The 17,093-nt window shown below is 43.2% G+C and overlaps 1 protein-coding gene across 2 annotated transcripts in view; it reads left to right on the forward strand.

The window, feature by feature from the left end:
• Nucleotides 1-17,093, forward strand: part of slc6a9 (solute carrier family 6 member 9) — a 64,829-nt gene that overhangs the window by 31,131 nt on the left and 16,605 nt on the right. Inside the window, exon 1 of one of the 2 annotated variants that reach the window (XM_030114206.1) lies at nt 2,695-3,040. The exons of the other annotated variant lie outside the window; for it this stretch is intronic. Within the exon in view, the coding sequence (XP_029970066.1) occupies nt 2,999-3,040 (42 nt within the window). The 5' untranslated portion in view covers nt 2,695-2,998. Of the gene's footprint in view, nt 1-2,694; nt 3,041-17,093 lie in introns of those variants that run through there. 2 annotated transcript variants of the gene reach the window in all.

A 17,093-nucleotide genomic window follows, 5' to 3' on the forward strand; every position in this document is an offset into this window, starting at 1 on the left:
GTTTACGCTCAGAAGCTTTGAGAGTAACTGTGCCGCAGAAATGCCACAAACACGCACGAGCCTATATACTCCCAGCAGTGTCCCTCAAAGCAGCGTATACTGTATGCGCTCGTGGCTCAGACTCAGAGCACCGGCTCAACACCATTCCAGCTACAGCAGCACAACAAGCCTGTTCTGAAAAACAGGCGTCTTACAAAAGAGCAGCAAGGCTTTTTACAAGTAAATTCTCTCAACTCACACTGTGTCCTACGTGTTGTATTAAGCCAGATTTATACTTGTGCGTCACAGTGCGGGGCAGTCACGCTGTAGGTGCCTCAGATGTACAAGTAGATTTATAGTTCAGGCTTCTTTTTTTTTTGTGTGTGAGATTTTACCCAGTGGAAGAACCACCCCAGCAGTGGAGGAATGGGTGGTAAACTGTCAGGCTGTATTGTCTTTTAATTATATACCCCACAGCTTGCCATGTGGTGATAACTACTGCAAAGGAAGCCACAGCCACAGCAATAATTACCAGCAGAGGAATCATTTCGGCACCTTTCTCTTGCTTTTTTTATTTTTTATTTTTTTGGAGAATGATGGAGCGATTGTACTGAGCAGGTTTGCTGGACTGCAGGTGTCGATTTCACTCTCATCATTGTCACGGTCGTACCAGGGAAAAATACAAGCGACCACAGCCGAGCAGTTTCGGCTCTGATGAAGTTAAAGTATATCTTGAAAGCTGCTTCACTCCTTTTGATGAGGCTCATTTGTTTGGATCTTGTCATCAGGACTTCATTCATCACAGTGATGAAGAAACAAGTACTGCTGAAAGACGGGGAGAACAAATCAAACATTGCAGCATAAGTAGTTTATTTAATTGAATCAGATACTTGTGAGAGTTCTACATGAGTAGTTTTTTTGTTCAAGTTGTCTGCCCACCTGCAGTGGGTGTTTGACGAGCACCAATCTCCCACCCACCTCTCCGTCTCGCCGGCGCCGAGTGGGTCCTTGGAGACAGGTGGACCGACCTCCTCCTTTGTTTCTCATCAGCCGAACCTGCCGGCTCGTCCGTTTCTCCCCTCACTCAAAAGATGTAGAAGTGCAGGTGCTGAATCAACAAACTGTTATTTATTCGTCAAAATGCGAGTATGAATTGTTTGGCTCAAGTCACTGAAGTTTGCTAATTAAAAAAAAAAAAAACAAGGTAAAATTTAGTAAATAATTTATCTTATGACAGATTTATACTTGTAAAACTGTTCTTTAGAAAGGGATGTTTATAAAAACATCATCACTAACATTGTGAAACAAGTGGCGCTGCAAACAGGAAAAGCAAAATGGCGCTCTCCCCTCTCCAACAGTAATGTGCCTGTTCTAAAACATGTCAACATGCACATGTATTTGTCAGGAGCTCTTGTTGTCTTTGGCCTCAGTTCTTCCTCTCAGCACACTGAATAGGGCGGGCATATGCTAATGATTCTTTTATCGCGTCCGCTGTGAGATGCTAACGCTCTCAATTGACAGACAAATGAATGACATCCTGTCTGCGCTGCTTGTCTCGTGCGGAACATAACTGGAGGTCCTCCACTCATGCGGCAGCGGCCATTGTCCCCGGCTATCAAACACCCATTAGGCCGGGTGCCAGTTAACTGTCAACTTTTGACATTACTCACACCACAACCAGTCAGAGGAGTGATGTTGAGTGACTCGTTGAAAGACACGCTCTCATACCGCTGCGTGAATGATGTTTTTGTTGATCTTCCCGATCACGCCCCTTATTGAGAGCGCTTTTTTTTTTTTTTTTACCTTTTTTTTTTCTCTCTCTGAGAGTCTCTGCTATTTTTTTTGTTGTGTGTTTGCCATTAGCCATATGGTGGCAAACAGGCTCGACAATGTGCGCATCAACAACAGAGGGAAGTGCTTAAATCTGAAAGGGTGTAACGTCTGTGAACATGTCGTGGAAGGGAGGCGGCAGAAGAGGGCTTTGGCCCGTCGCTGTGACATGGCAGAGGGTGGAGGGCATTGGCAATGTCAGGATGTAGAGACGGACGAGGATTTGGAGGAGTCAAGTACTCCTGAAAGGGAAGTTGTTGGTGGTCTGCAGTGTTGCAGCAGCTGCCCCTGAAAACAAACGGAAGAAATAAGAGAGAGAGAGAGAGAGAAAGGGGGGAGTAGGGGGCAGCGGAGTCCGGTGGAAGCCGTGCGGGCTCCTCGCTTGTGGGCTCCTCACTTTTTTCTCTCTTTTTCTATTTTTTTTTTTTTTTTTTTTTTGGTCTCCTTGCTTTAATCTGTTGGGAGAAACAGCGAGGGAGAGAGAGCGCTTTGGCCGAAGCCCACGGGTCCTCCAGACCTCCCCCACTTTACTCCAGCCAGCTAAACTAGAAGTTCAGCGCCCCCCTGTTCCCTCCGCCGCCGCCACCGCCATGGGTCCTCCTCTCTCCCGCTTACTTGCTCTGTATTCAGCCAAGGTGCTGGAGTGACAACGAGCCATTCATTGTGGAGGTAGAGGAAAAAGACTGTGGATCTCTCCTGTGTCTTTTTTTTTTTTTTTTTTTTTTCGGGGAGGTGGTGGGAGTTGAGGAGAAAGGGAAAGGAGGGAGGGAGCATATTCCTGAAATGGTGAAATACGACCGAAAAGGGGCACAGAAAGAGAAAGTATAAGAGTGAGAGAGAAGAAAGAGAGGGAGGGGTGAGTAAAAAGTAGGAGCGCAAAAAAGGAGGGAGGGACGGATGGAGGGGAGGCAGAGCTGGAATCACAGAAAGAAGGGAGGGGGGAGAGAGAGAGAGAGAGACAGGAGAGAGTGGGCTACCATGCCGAATGAGCAAGAGAGGCGGAGAGGAAGCAGAGCTCCATCAGATGAAATGAGGTGAAAGTAATTCAGGCATTAATCAAGCCAGGGCAAAAGGGAGGGTATACTGTGTTTTCTCCCCCCTCTTTCGCTGCGGAACTGAAAGGCAAGGTGTGAATGAAGGAGTCTACAGTGGCCAGCAGAGAAGCACCACTGGGTCACAGCATCAAATCATGTCCGAGTCGAACACCATTGCTGCTTCCACTGCAGACCAGGTCAGTTCAAGCTGTCATATTGTTTTTTTTTTTTTTTTCCTTTTTTTTTTTTTGTGTGTGTGTCTGTTTTGATTGGCGACGGAAGTGAGCGTGCTGATGTTTCTCCTGTGTTCGGTGCACCTTACATCACCTCTCACTGAAGGAGAGAAGACTTTGGGAGGAGGACGACTTTGGAAAAGAAAAGCTGTGCAGAATCCCAAGTTCCGCTCTGATGTATATCATCTTTAGATTCTATTTCGGAAGTAGTTAGAGGGAGTTTCTAAGAGCAACTGAGTGAGTGTGGGTTTTCTTGGACTATCAAAGCAACGATTGTTTTGCCCGGAGCTGCCTGGACAACGGTACAGGGTACTGAAAGAATTGAATTCATCAAGACGAGCTATTGTCTACGCCGCCTTATTTTTCGGTGATCATTCAGGGGGTCTGTGACGACTCAATACCCCCCGCACCACGTGAGGAGGGGGACGCAGCTCTTTAAAAACCTGACCACGTGTGGCGGCCCTGAAAAGTTTTATAAGTAATTGCAGTGGGAAGTCCGGGCAGCGCTGTGAGAGATGGGGTTGGTAAGGAAGTGGGCTGGTCCACCGTGGTGTGTGAAAGAGAGTGACAGAGTAGAAAGGCAGAAGTGTCCAGAAAAGGCTGATATTTATGCCCCCCCCCCTCCTCCCGCTCCCTCCACAAGCCAGTTTAATTGCACACTTTGGCAGATACATCCTTTGCTCCGCTTTCTTTTATTAACTGTCGACTGACTTTGAGGCACTTTGAAACAATTAAATCCTCTGATCTGCTTAAGATTAGATATACAGTTATTTCCATTACAGCAGGTGAAGACAAAAAAGGGGTGTGTGTGTGTGTGTGTGTGTGTGTGTGTGTGTGTGTGTGTGTGCGTGTGTGCGTGTGTGCGTGTGTGCGTGTGTGCGTGTGTGCGTGTGTGTGCATCCGACCTTGCTGCCGGCTTATGTTGTTAGCCAACTCCTTGTCTCCTGTTTCCGATTGCCACTGTCAAGGCTGAGTCAGCTTGCTATAGCTCTGCAGGCACAGACACACACACGCGCGCGCGCACACACACGCACCTGCAAGCGCATTGAAAATGTTCAGTCTTTTCGGTGCGCTCACACAACAAACAGAGGACATAACGGATGTTCAAAAGTGCTCTCACACACAATTCAGGAACGGAGGGCTGTCGTGGGTGGAAGGTTGAAGATATTTCGAGCTCCACTGTTTTGGGTGCGCGCACGCGTTAGTGTGTGTGCGCGTGTGTGCGCGTGTGTGGACGATAAACAATTCAATGAAGCAGCGTTAAAAACTGACAATAGCAAACATGTTAATGCACCAGATTGTGGGTAATTTAGATTTGTTAACATCTGCACACCATGTTTCCTTCAGAGCTTTGACTGACAGAACCTCCTTTACTCTTCAGGGCGAGCGTATTCATCAATATGCTCGTCTTGTTTTCTACTTTGATACGTTGAGCGTTTGCACCCGATCACAATAGTCAGGATTTATCTGTATTATCTACATTATCTGACTCGACAGATCGGCTGTTCCCCGTAACTCTTCTTATTATTCGTGTAGTTTGTTTTTGTATTTTCTTCATACTGAATATCATCTTTTTTGTCTTTGAAAGCTTACAACCTTCTGCATTTTTCATCCCACACAGACTGGTTTCACCTTAAATGACTCCTTCATTCACCTCAGGCGACTCAGAAGTTTTGTCAAGCCTGCTTTCAGAAGAACTTTGGGGTTTACACATTCTTCAGTTTTGCTGTGTTGTATTTTTTTTTTTTAAACTTGAGGTTTTCCGTACATTTTCATGAAAGTAAATCCCAATTCAACCGTCTCACTAAAGGTATGTGGCAGGTCAAGCTTTTTTACTTTTTGAAACAGCCTTTGTATTAATGATTTGCATTTAACTGAACATCCAAAGAGCTAAATATGATCTTGTCGTACATTAGTCTCTGAATGTGTGCATTAATTGATAACATGTGATGGGCACTGATCTGCACAGAATGTACCCCACATTTCAGCCGCTGTGTGCCCGGACAGGCTCCAGCTTTTGCAACCTTTATTTGATTCAACCAGGCACAAAAGAAGGATGGATTTAATGGGTGGATCAGCATAAATACAAGTTCCAGCTTTGTCATTTCTCTAAATCGCCAGAAACTGCCATTTCTGGTTTGTGCTTTTAGTTCAAAGCCATTAACTGTTAAAAATATTTAGCATAAATAAAGGAATTAGTTCTTTTCTGCCATAGATAATTGTAGCGCCTCCCTCACAGCTTGAGGTGGTGTTATTGGTATGTAGGTACCTCAGTTGGGCTGACAGGGGGCCGCTTTCTAACTGGAACACTAATCGCTTTGACAAATCAGCGGCATGAGTCTGTCTTTGATTCGGTTGGGTATTCTGGCTCTATAAATCTCAGAGGTTCTTGAAAGCCAGGCTACTAGAAAGGATAAATCATGTTGTTTTTTTCAACATATTGTCTTTAGTTGTTGCTGGACTGAGCTCCGATTGTGAAAATTTGTGGGAGGAAAGTCGATACTTAAAATTCCCATGCAGTTTCATTGCTTGATTTTTTTTTATTTATTAATTTTTTTAGAGCATCTCTGGAGCTGTTGTGCACATCATTAGAGGGTTTGGGAGAAACCTCCGTGGGTCAGCACTGTCTGAGCTGATTTCTGTGGGTTGACTCAAGTGCACTCTGGACTGATCAGGTTGATGGCATGCGTGCACCTTCACTCCCACGCCGACGTGCCGAAATAAGTAGGAGCAGATGAGCGTCTCTGTGAGAATGGCCTTAAAGCGAACACCTTCCCTTGACAGTTTGACAGCATTCTGGACTGCCTTAGAATAAATGAAATAATAAAGTAGAAAATAGCTTGCTGGAAAATTAATGCATCCAATACAGGAAGAAAAAAAAACCTCGAGATATTTTCTGTATCATAAATCAGTAAAAGGAGGAAATACAAGTTATAAAAGACTCTGAAATGGATAAAGCTTAATCCTATGGACAGATAAAAGGAAGCAGACAACTTATAATTAGAAGAATTATTAGTACAGAATCATATTTTTCCAAAATAATGCTAATATTATTAATGTTTCATGTACTGTTTGGTTTTATTCAGTTTCGTCCCATCATTTCATCATGTTATCATCGTCGTCATTTCTCGTAATAGTTTTAAACACTTCTGCGAAACCGTCTCGTATCCCGTCTCAGAATCACTTTAGCCTCCTTGTTACCTTCCCCTGTTAGTTCTCGGCTCACATCTCGCTTCACAGCGGCAGACAGACCTCACCATGTTGGGACAATAGTCTGGGACCATGCATGATTTCAGGCCATGCTTGACTAATAATTGCAGTAATAAGGAGCTCAGATGGATGTGGTAATTGCAAAGTGAGCGCCGGTGATTGGCTTTGACGTCCATTTACTGAAAAAAAAAAAAGATCAAATCGGATACCGTTTCCAGAAAACAACTCCGATCGCACTCTCACTGCCTTGACTTTGCTGTTTTAACATCATTCTATATGCCGGTATGCTATTATTCACTGACTGACTTTGACAAGTTGTGCTTAAATCACTTGCCCATTTGCATGTAATTGCCACTTGTTGTGAAGATTGCAGTATTAGGCTTTAAACCTCTGATCACCACTGGTCTGAAGTAGTCATAATTCAAAGCACACCAACAGCTTCAACAACTGACCCAAATTATTGCTTTGTATATAAGCAGATTTTCTGGTTCATAGGGTGCCTTGCCAAGAAGCTAATGAGGCCTGTTGTGTCTAAAAGTACAAATTCCTCCTCTATAACGGCAGCCATCCAGAGGACTGCTGCACTCCAACACCTACCTCATTTCTTTATGTGTGTTTGGGAGCGTATGCAGACACATTTAGCTCGTCTGCCCTGCAGGCAGTCACGGTCTCACTGCCAGGTTAGCGCAACAATGTTCTGGATCCCCCAATTTTTTAAACATCATGACCAAAGCGTGGTGTGTGTGTGTGTGTGTTTGTGTTTTTTTTTTTTTTTTTAAGGAATGATTTAACGGACGCATTACCAGGACTGTTTTGCAAATGTGATGAAAATTAAAACATTACAGGATGTCAAATACAATGCAACGGTAGCTGCTAACACACACACACACACACACAAAACTCTGCCCATCTGGGGGCAGGTGTTGCAGTTTATGGAGCGGAAGTGCAAAGTAGCCATGTTTACTCACTGCACCATGGCTTAGCAAGCAGGGGAACAGACACACATAGAAAATAGAAAAGAGAGGCAGAAGTAGAGTGTGTGTGTGTGTGTGTGTGTGTGTGTGTGTGTGTGTTTTGTATCTCTTGCCCATCTCCCTGTGGTGGCTCAAACCTTCAGCCCCACTCTGCCTTCACTAAGTTCGGCTCGCGGGCTCACAGCTGCTTTGCAGAAGCTCACATTCAAACTGCTAAACACACAGCAAACTGATGATCCGCGCATGGTTGGGTGGCTGAATTGAAGAAATAATGATGGATGCTCGAGGAGTGGGGAGCTGAATATCTACCTGACAAGCTGAAAGCCCTCCTGAGAGGAGAGTTGAAAAGCCAATGGGAGGGATGGCGACTAGGAGGACATTTATCACGTGCAAAACACATTTTTCCTTTAAACTCAGTTATTTTTCTTCTTATTTATTTTCCCTTGGAAAAGGTCGTAGTTTCTGGCTTTTTGTTTTTCTCAAGGTAGCAAGGCATGTTGTAATTGTACGATCTTTGAGTGGCCTTCTGACATGCTTCTTGAAACATGCTCCTCTAGAAAACTAAACACTAGGGAAATGATTTAGCTCACTCTAATATTCCAGAAAATCCATCCATAACATTAAAATCAACAGTTTACATGACTCACTTTTAGTTTGATACTGTAATTCTGTATATATCTAAAGTAATGTAACATAATTGTTGAGTATTAGAAAGAGAATTCAACCAAACAATGAAAATGGGAAACTGTATGACTTTGGATCCCAACAGGGAAGGGGCCAGACTTTTAGCATTTTCTTCATCTCTACATCTGACCATCTTCTGAAATATTCCTGTCATCCTTCTTCTTCTTCTTCTTCTTGCTCCATGATGATCTGCGGCACAATAATGAACATTTTGTGAAGAAGAAACCACAGGCTGTCTAATATTTGAACCCTCTGACTATTTATTTACCAGCAGTTACAGCTTATTTTCAACTGTTTCTTGGAGGCTGTTGCTGTTCAGGTTAAAAATTCCACATCGATTGAACTCACTGAACTTCTATGATTCATATTAGTAGGATCTACTTTGCTTAATCTATATATAAAGGTTAGTGAGTAAAATGCATATATGGGGAGGTCACTCAGTGGTTAGCAGCTCTGCTAGAGTTACCCTCCCCAGGCGACAACGTCCTGTTGAGGAATGTTTGGGTCATGGCAAGGGTGAATGGCCCAAGGCCTATAATGGTAGAGGGCAACAATGTCCAACCTCTGATCTTTGGTCGTTTGGATTGTGACAGTCAAGCGTAGGGTAATATTGCAACTTGAGCACTGATGACTACAGAAGAAAAACCTTCATAGGTGTGAATCTGGGATGGATACATAGTGTTGAGGCAGACTCTTGAGTAGCAGACTGTGAAACAATGTTATGGCCACTTCACATTCAGAGATGTGAAACTGTAGTAGAAATGGTCGGGTAAGCCATTGTCAGGCCACTTGTCCTGATGAAATCTCAGTTATTTCCCAAATTCACTGCCTGTTTAATTGCATTTAAGAAGTCATTTATGTGTGGCGATCGCTGAGATCTGCGCAGGGCCTTCTGTCTAAATTACTATTTGTTGTCTTTTATTTTGCATATTTTCTCTGCTCCTCAGTATTTGCATGAGTGCAGACTGCATCACATGTCCAGTTCACTACATATCCGTCTCGGTCCTGAAGCCACATTGATTATTAGTCTCACCCATAATGATCAGATGCTGGTTATCATACCCACATTGTGACCAGTATACTACAATAAATGATCCTGAATCACAACACCAGTGAGTTTATTTTATGATGAACATTTTATAAATGCAGTTTAACTGCAGAAGCCGATTACTAGTCAGTATTTCAACTTGTGGTGTGAGGAAAGAACAGTTCTGATCGCACGTGTCACTGTAATGAGCCATTTCCAGGATCCAGGTACTGCTTAAACTGCGTCAGGAATTACTTTCCTCCCTAGTACTCACAATGTAACAGATCCATCACGTGTGGTTTTGCTGCTGTGATGACTCCGTGGCTGCATTTTTTTCTGTCAAACCAAAATCCAACAAAAAGCAATTCCTCCGTTTCACTTTAGTTGTATTTTTAACGAACACCTGCATCCGAGAACTCGTGTTTGGAAATATCATCGGCAGGTTTCCCAAAAATAGTAGAAATGCTTATATCTACCTTGATTCTAAAACCGGCTAATGATGAGTCCCTGCATATAAATGAGGGTATATTTCAAACCTTAACTATTGTTCTCGTGCACCTTGCCCAGTTGTTAAAACTGTTGATGCTTTTTGTTGGTAATCATTTATATCAGTTTTTCTGAGGGCCGTCACATTAAAACTGGGAAGACTGTGGAGGGTTGGGCTGTAATTTTCAGTCAGTTCTGCTCATTGTACATATATGTATAATTAACAACAGTATATGATGTGCAGTTTTGTACTTTTTCTGCTCAGGGAAGTGCTTGTGTGTGGGTTTTGATAGATATTGTGTTCTAATTGTAATCTGCAGTCATGAACTATCTGCATTGATAGTCGATGTCTGTGGTTGTGTTGATGCTCTGACTATAAAGGAAAATGGTTGCTTATGTTGCATATTAAATGTATATTATCATGAATATCACTATCAGGGACATCCAGAGGGCCGCAAAAAGCCCGATATTTATATTGAGCAGAATCCTTAAAACACAAACATGCAAAAAGTACAAAAAAAAAAAAAATCCTGACCATTTTTGTTTTCTGTGTCATCTCTGAGATATTAGCATTGTCAAGGTATAAAACACATTTCGATATTGACAAGAGTAGAAAGATAACATGCAAGAAACAATTTATGTGTATTTAAAGTTTGACGTGCTCTTTGATGCGAATCGCTGAGGCTGGATGATTTGAAATCGCTGCTCCCACAACCCACTTCATTCGTCAGTTAAACAAGTGTGCAGCCCAGACCTGCACGCATCACATTTACATGGCACTGCAAGTTCCCAAAAGGAGGGGAAGTTTAAGCAAAACTCCGAAACGGGGTGAGGAGAAAAAGCTGATGAGGCTTATTCATCAGCTTTGTCATGGATTTGTAGGAAGCAAAAAAAAAGAAAAAGAAACCAGGCGAGAAAAGAGCTGATGATGAGGCTGGTTGAGGCAGCATGCTTACCGTGTTAGCTAGGAAGGCACGGGGGTGGCCGGGGGGGGCTGATAATGCTTGTTGAGGCTGCATGCGAGTGCGTGTGCGTGCCTGTACGTGTGCGTGCGTGTTCCCACTCTTGTCGAGGCAGCACACTTCGCACAATGAGGATTGAGGGCGACTCCGCGGAGATGATGCCTGTTCATGCTGCCTCAAGTGTCTGAAAGGGGCTGAAACAATGGATGGAGAAAGGGCGGACCGGAATTAAAGCCGATGATGAAGTTGGATGTACAGTGTGTTTGTGTGTGAAGAAGAGGAAGTCAAGGAGACGTCATGAAGATGAAAAGACTTTATGTGCAGTTCAATACATCCAGGCTCATACAGACGTGATTAATTATTGCGCTGTGACTCAAATGAAGCCACTGTTGTGAGTTTATGTGTTGTTTTGTCTTTAAATCCTCACTTCTGCGTCTAAAAAAAAAAAGACAGAAATACAGCAACAGGCTTGTATCTCAAAAAGAAACTAGGATTTGTAGCATTATCTTTGATAAATTGCAAAAACAACAAATTCTCAATGGAGCTGTCAAAGCAAAATATTCTGTTTGCGAAAAACGCATTTTTAACACCAACAATTATAACACAGCAACTGACAAATCAGTGCAGAAAAATGAAACTAAATAACACGGTGACTGTTCCACAGCTGTTGTCGAAATACTGCAGCTTGAATCTAGTATTCACACACCATTTGCTCACACCACTGGCATTACTGGATTCCATGTCTGTGCTCTTGCATAAGGATATGTACGGTTGTGTGTGTGTGTGTGTGTGTGTGTGTGTGTGTGTGTGTGTGTGTGTGTGTGTGTGGTGGGAGGGGGTGTGAGGGGGGTAAGAGGGATGCAGGTGAACAGCTTGCGAGGGCCAACAGATCCGCGGGCCAGTCTCGCGCATCACTTGACAGCCATACCCAATGAAGGCCCACGCACAAATGAACTTGTTAAGCAAATGAGTGAACAAGCGAGTGAGGGTGGAGGGGCGGGGGGGCGGAGGGGTGGAGGGGTTTGCACATGGCTGCAGCAGCTCCTGCTCAACCTGCCTGCCTGTCTGCACACATCAGGCATCAGCGCGCCTCGTCCCTCTGTCTCCAACTCTTCCTCGTACTCCCTTTCTGTCAGTCCCACTCATGAGGCTCTTAGTGTCCACCTACATTCCAGTCTGCTTCTTCCCATCTCTTGTGTTCGCTCTGGCTCACGTGAAGCCATTGTCTTCTCGGAGAAGGAGCCTATTTCTGACGTGGATTGGAAGATTATCTTCACAATACTTTGACAGCACTGCATTTGCCAGCAATGGACAATAAAATCAGCCGTCACAACAGATGGGACCCATGTATGGAATTGAAATGACCAAAAATAAAGTAGCCTCATGATATATACATGTCGCAGAAAATCCAGTGAAGATTATAGTGTTTGAGTAGCTGTTTTCTTTTTTTTTAATTTCCTCCCTGAAATAAAGATCACAGATAAATGAAGTTTCATTCAAATACATGCACACCCGAGCAGTTGGCCAGTGCGGGGAAGTTTAATATTGGATATAATTCACACCCTTTAACCTCTACAAGGCCATGACCTTCCCACCCCGACCCCTCACCTTACTTTCCTACAGAGATGTCCCTCACCCCGCCTCTCGTCAGGGAAGGCATTTGAGAACTGCAGCTTGGTGCTATAAGTATCACAGAGATTGAGACGTTGCTCACTCGACAGGCTATTGGGACTATTTGAGGGGCGAATGCTGCTTTTTCATCAGGTTCTGCACAATGCAAAACCATCTGAAGGTAAGCAGCTCTTCAGCACTTTGAAACGTCGATTTTAAAGCTTCATGACTGAAGTTCAAATGAACGAACCCAGACTTTAAAATGAGGTAGCAATGTGAGTGCATCATGTGATAAAAAGCAGATTTCTTTAGTATTACATTAAATGGAAATGACCAAAAGTTTCCTTTCAGTTTAATACATCTCACCTTGATGAGTTACACTTTGCTGTTAATGTTAAAACATTCTTATTACAAGTGGGCATTCTGCTTGTCTGTTCCTTGAATGTTTCTCTCAAGTAACAATTGTTTGAAATGTCATAGGATTTGTGTGTATCTATATTTTGTCACTTTTCTCTGCTGTGTTATTAGTAACGAGACACTCATGAATTATTTTAAGCTGTTCAATTAAAATGATTAAAGCTTAATCTCTATTATAAATACAGACCTCTTTAGGTCGTGCCATTTGCTCTTCTTACTCCTGTTGGTTTTGCAGATTTTTTTTTCTTTTCTGTACTGTTGCTTGCAGCTTGATGATGAAAGGCTAAAATGCCATTGGTTATGTTAAAGTTAGTTCCAAATGCCTTTCTCAGACAAGAAAACAAAAGCAAAAATATAGCCACCTTAGCTGCTGTTGTGTGAGGGCTTGTATTTGACAAGTGTATATTGTATTTTTTTATTACCCTGCAATTACCCATCAAGTCTGCGATTGCTGAGCTTAGTCCTTACACCCCGAATGTTTTGGGTACATTTCCTTAATTCGACTTTTTCCTTTGGATTTTTGAAAAGTAAATGCAGTGACATAGAAATATGATGTATTTGTCCTACAAAGTGAATTTTAAGGTACATTAACTACATATTATAAAATAATGAACTGTTTAATGGAATTAGAATATTTTGTAAGGTTTTGATTTGCAGTGATCAAACATAGTTTAGTGTAGATGTACTGAAGGAGGTTACCAACTTTGGATCAATGTGCATCCACCAAAAATATTTCTGACACTATTTTCCGAAGCAGCCTTCCCGTCTCGACGCAGCGCTCTTCAAATGTACTCAGCCAGAGTTGAGTTTCAGAACTCTACGATGTTTTCAAGTGTCAAGTGTACACTGGACATGCCAGACTTTGTTGAGCTGTCAGTGCATCGAGTGAAGTAACCTGTTGGTGACCCCGAGCTTCTGGGCGGCCATCTATTCCTCCCTTCATCTGACAGCGCTCAACTTCCTCTCATCCTCCTCCTCCTCCTCCTCCTCCTCCTCCTCCTCCTCCTCTCTCCTCCTCTTGACACCCCATCCATTGGTCTCAATTAATCAGCCGTGGAGGGGAATTTATTCAGTCCCTGCCCAATGGCATCCTTTTGGTATGTGGCCCCTGTGGTAGCAGGTTGAGAAGCCACGGTCTCCACTGTCTTTAGGCCTATTACTCTCACCTCACAGCTCACTCATAAAGAGGGCTTTGAACGGCCTGTTTTTTGGGGGGATCCGGTGGGCTTTTTTGTCCCATAATAGCTGAGCGGTTTCAGTCACTGCAGACAGACATGTTTACCAAACTCTGCATAGGTGGAGCGAGGGAGATTACGTGTGCCACTTTGAATAACTGCGGGTCTGATCACTGGTCGCAGAGCGAAGGTGAATGACAACATGTTTTTCCTGTATCAGTGGGAAGATCGCACTGAGTGTGCAGTATCCAGGTGGAGGAATAAAGAAATACGATGTGTACACTTCAGATTAGGCTGTTATAGAGTATGTATGATTAGTATTCATAATAAAGTGAAAAGATATTGGAATAAAAACATTGCACACTTTTGAAACATGTCACCAGATTTTCCTTCTGAATGACACGCTGACTTGTTTGAAGCGCTTTTTTTTTTTCCACCTGCTGTTTGATTTCAGGAGACCGGAGTGACATTTTCTGATGTAAAAATCGGCGCACACACACATCAGACCACGTCATCCTCGTTCCACCTTCATTAGACGTTCATAAGCCCTAAAATGTTGCAGGCAGTGGAAACAAACTTGATTTATTAGGTCTCTCCTGTAAATTGAACACACACTAAAGGCTGCTGCTGATTTACTGAACACCACCCCCTCCATCACCCAGCCAATTGTTCCTTCCTACAGATTAACCCATGTCTACCAGATACAGGCCTCGGTTTTGGGAAAGAGTTCAGAAAAGCCGAGACACTTCACACCACTTAGACCTTTCTCCTCTGTTATGTTTTGATATGAGCCTAATCTGCCAACCTGCCTGATCCCAGTACTTCCCTTTTCTGCTTCGTACACCAAGATTTATCCAACTTTTGAACCAGCTGTAAGATAACTGCCGTGAGAAACCTCAGCTCCATCTGTGTTTCAACACCAGATGCATGTTCTTGTTGTGGGGGTGCTACTAGACTACAGTTCAAGCTACCAGACTGCAGTTCAGATAAAGCAAACAACAGGAGTAGATCCATAATAGGAAGGATTTCTTGAAATCTCTAATAGGACGGATGAAAACAGCATTTCACTGCACGTCACCAACAAAGCTACATGTAATAAAATCACCAGACGTTGTATTTAATGACTGAGGTCACCCAGATGTTAGCAGGGCTTTTTGTTGATAATTGCCTCATTAAAAAGTCTAATGATGAGACGGAGGATGGGTCATTGTTGCAGCTGTGTACAATGTACAGATGTGAATTTTCTGTCGGTCTTGACCAGCGTAACACAAGTGTGTGTCTTTGTAAGATTTTGAAAGACAATGGAAAGGAGCTTGAGGTTAAACAACGGAGTGTTTGTCGCAGAGCAGTGCTGAGAAAGTGTCCCGAGTTCAGATGAGAGGCTCTACAGGGCACAGCTGCACAATCATGGAGAGTAAAACAGCTAGATTCTCAAAGAGCCACACAGAAGACAATGCAGGACGAAAACAAACGGGACGTTTGAATTGAAGTGCTATTTCTTTTGCAAGTGAACTGGTTTAGTGGATTTTTTTTTTTTTTTTTTTTTCTCCATTTCATTCCTGTGTCGACTGCTTCGCGGTTTGGTTCATGCTGCTGCAGATATGTGTGCAAGTGAAGAAAGACAGGTTAGCCCAAAAGACTGAGGAAACCTTATAGCTAATTTTAAAGATACAGATCTCAAAGAGTGTTCTTTGAATTGTCATATCATGTTGAAAATATATTTAACAGGATCCAAATATTTAGAATAGAATAATATAAATCAATCTATGTCAGGGTCCTCAGTAATCAGTTTTTGATAGACTGAATCTGTCTTTGTGTCCTGTTTTCAGTTCTGCTAAGACATTTTAAGTGGTAAACATCAAATGCAAAAAAAAATATTGTCCTTCTCCCTTTTAATCTTCCCCAATCTCATAAAACTAGAGGGTGTAAATACACAAAGTTACATGAAGGGTTTTCACAATTTTTTTTATTCAAACGCGCATTTACAGAGAACTCTGAGACGAGCACAGAGAGGAAGAGAGCGGCTCCGTCAGTGAAATGCCATCACTCTGCGGGAGGTGTCCCCAAATAAAATCCATCAGGCAGGAAATGACATGCACAGTAAGCAGTTGCACGATATTAACACATTTCTAAGGGAGATTATCAAGCCTTAGCAGAGTTCAGTGCTTGACTGACTGCTTTCTTGTCATATTTGTAGGAGGGTTTGTGGTTAAGGAAGCGCATGAGGGAGATGGAAATGCTATATATACTCGATAGTATTGTTTTTAAAAGACAGGTAAAGTAACTTGGAGATGTGTGTGTGCTGCTCTGCACCGACAGAAGCCTTGTTGTTCTTGCCACAGTCCAGTGGACAGGATCTCTTACAGACGCAGCCGCCGCTGTCAGGAGACGTTGCTTTGAAAGGTCCGTTCTGCTGTCAGTCAGATCGGCCCACTGTGTCTGTGAATGCACGTGTAAAGTTATGTTTGTCCTTTAGCGTGCGCCCTGACAGAGCAGGGAGGGTGAGTGACAGCAGCGTCTCCATGAGACACAAGAGGGAGGAAGTCTAAAACTAATGACCTCTAAAATCATAAAGTTGTGACGTTGATCCTGATGCATGCGAGCAGAGCTTCAAGTGTTGACAGTATTTTGCTCTTCATGCGTGACGATCATGAGCTGAAATTGGTGAAACACAAAGAAATGTTTTGTGGCTGATGTCGGTGAGAAAGGGATCTTCAACATCACTTTCTCTCACTCCTCGATCCTCGCTCTCAAACACGACGCGTTCATTCCCTTCGCATTACACCTGCAGGCCTTTGTAGAGCGACGCGTTCTGGGGTGAATCTCGCTGATCCCTCCTCATGTCAGCCTGCACAGCACAGATCAGTGGTTCCCTCTGCTTCCGCATTTCTTCAGCGCCGAGCTGGCAGTTATTTTAGGATCAGCCTTGCGGTAGGAAGAGTCGCAGACTTGTAATTTGTCAACCGCTGTTTGACAGACTCACACCTGAGAGATTATAATTACCAGGGAGCTAATTACTGACCCACATTGTTACAGGAGCGATTGATTTGTTTGTGCAGAACGCGCCTTGGCAGCAGGCTCTGAATCTGATGACACACTGCTTAATCAGGGAGAAATCAGGGACGGGGGGAATCTCACATTTGACTTCAGTATCATGATCTCATTAGACTGGGGTTAAGCTGTCATGTTCTGTTTGAAGAGCTGGTGCTTGTGATTTCTCAGCAACCAGTACAAATGTCACATAAAACAACTTTTTAAGGCATGTACACTGGCTGTTAAAGCTCCAATGGACATTTCTTTCCTCTTCATTATTCCAGTATTTGTGGCATTTATACTTTTATTTCTATCACTTACTGTATTTCTTTAAAATGGAAAAATCAGAATGACAAATACGAGAGCAGTGTGTGTAGTGCCGGTTCCATATGTGCCGTTTCCACTTTATGATGATTCAGCCGTGTTAATTTTATCACG

This window comes from Salarias fasciatus, chromosome 18 (assembly GCF_902148845.1).
Source record: "Salarias fasciatus chromosome 18, fSalaFa1.1, whole genome shotgun sequence".
NCBI lineage: Eukaryota > Metazoa > Chordata > Actinopteri > Blenniiformes > Blenniidae > Salarias > Salarias fasciatus.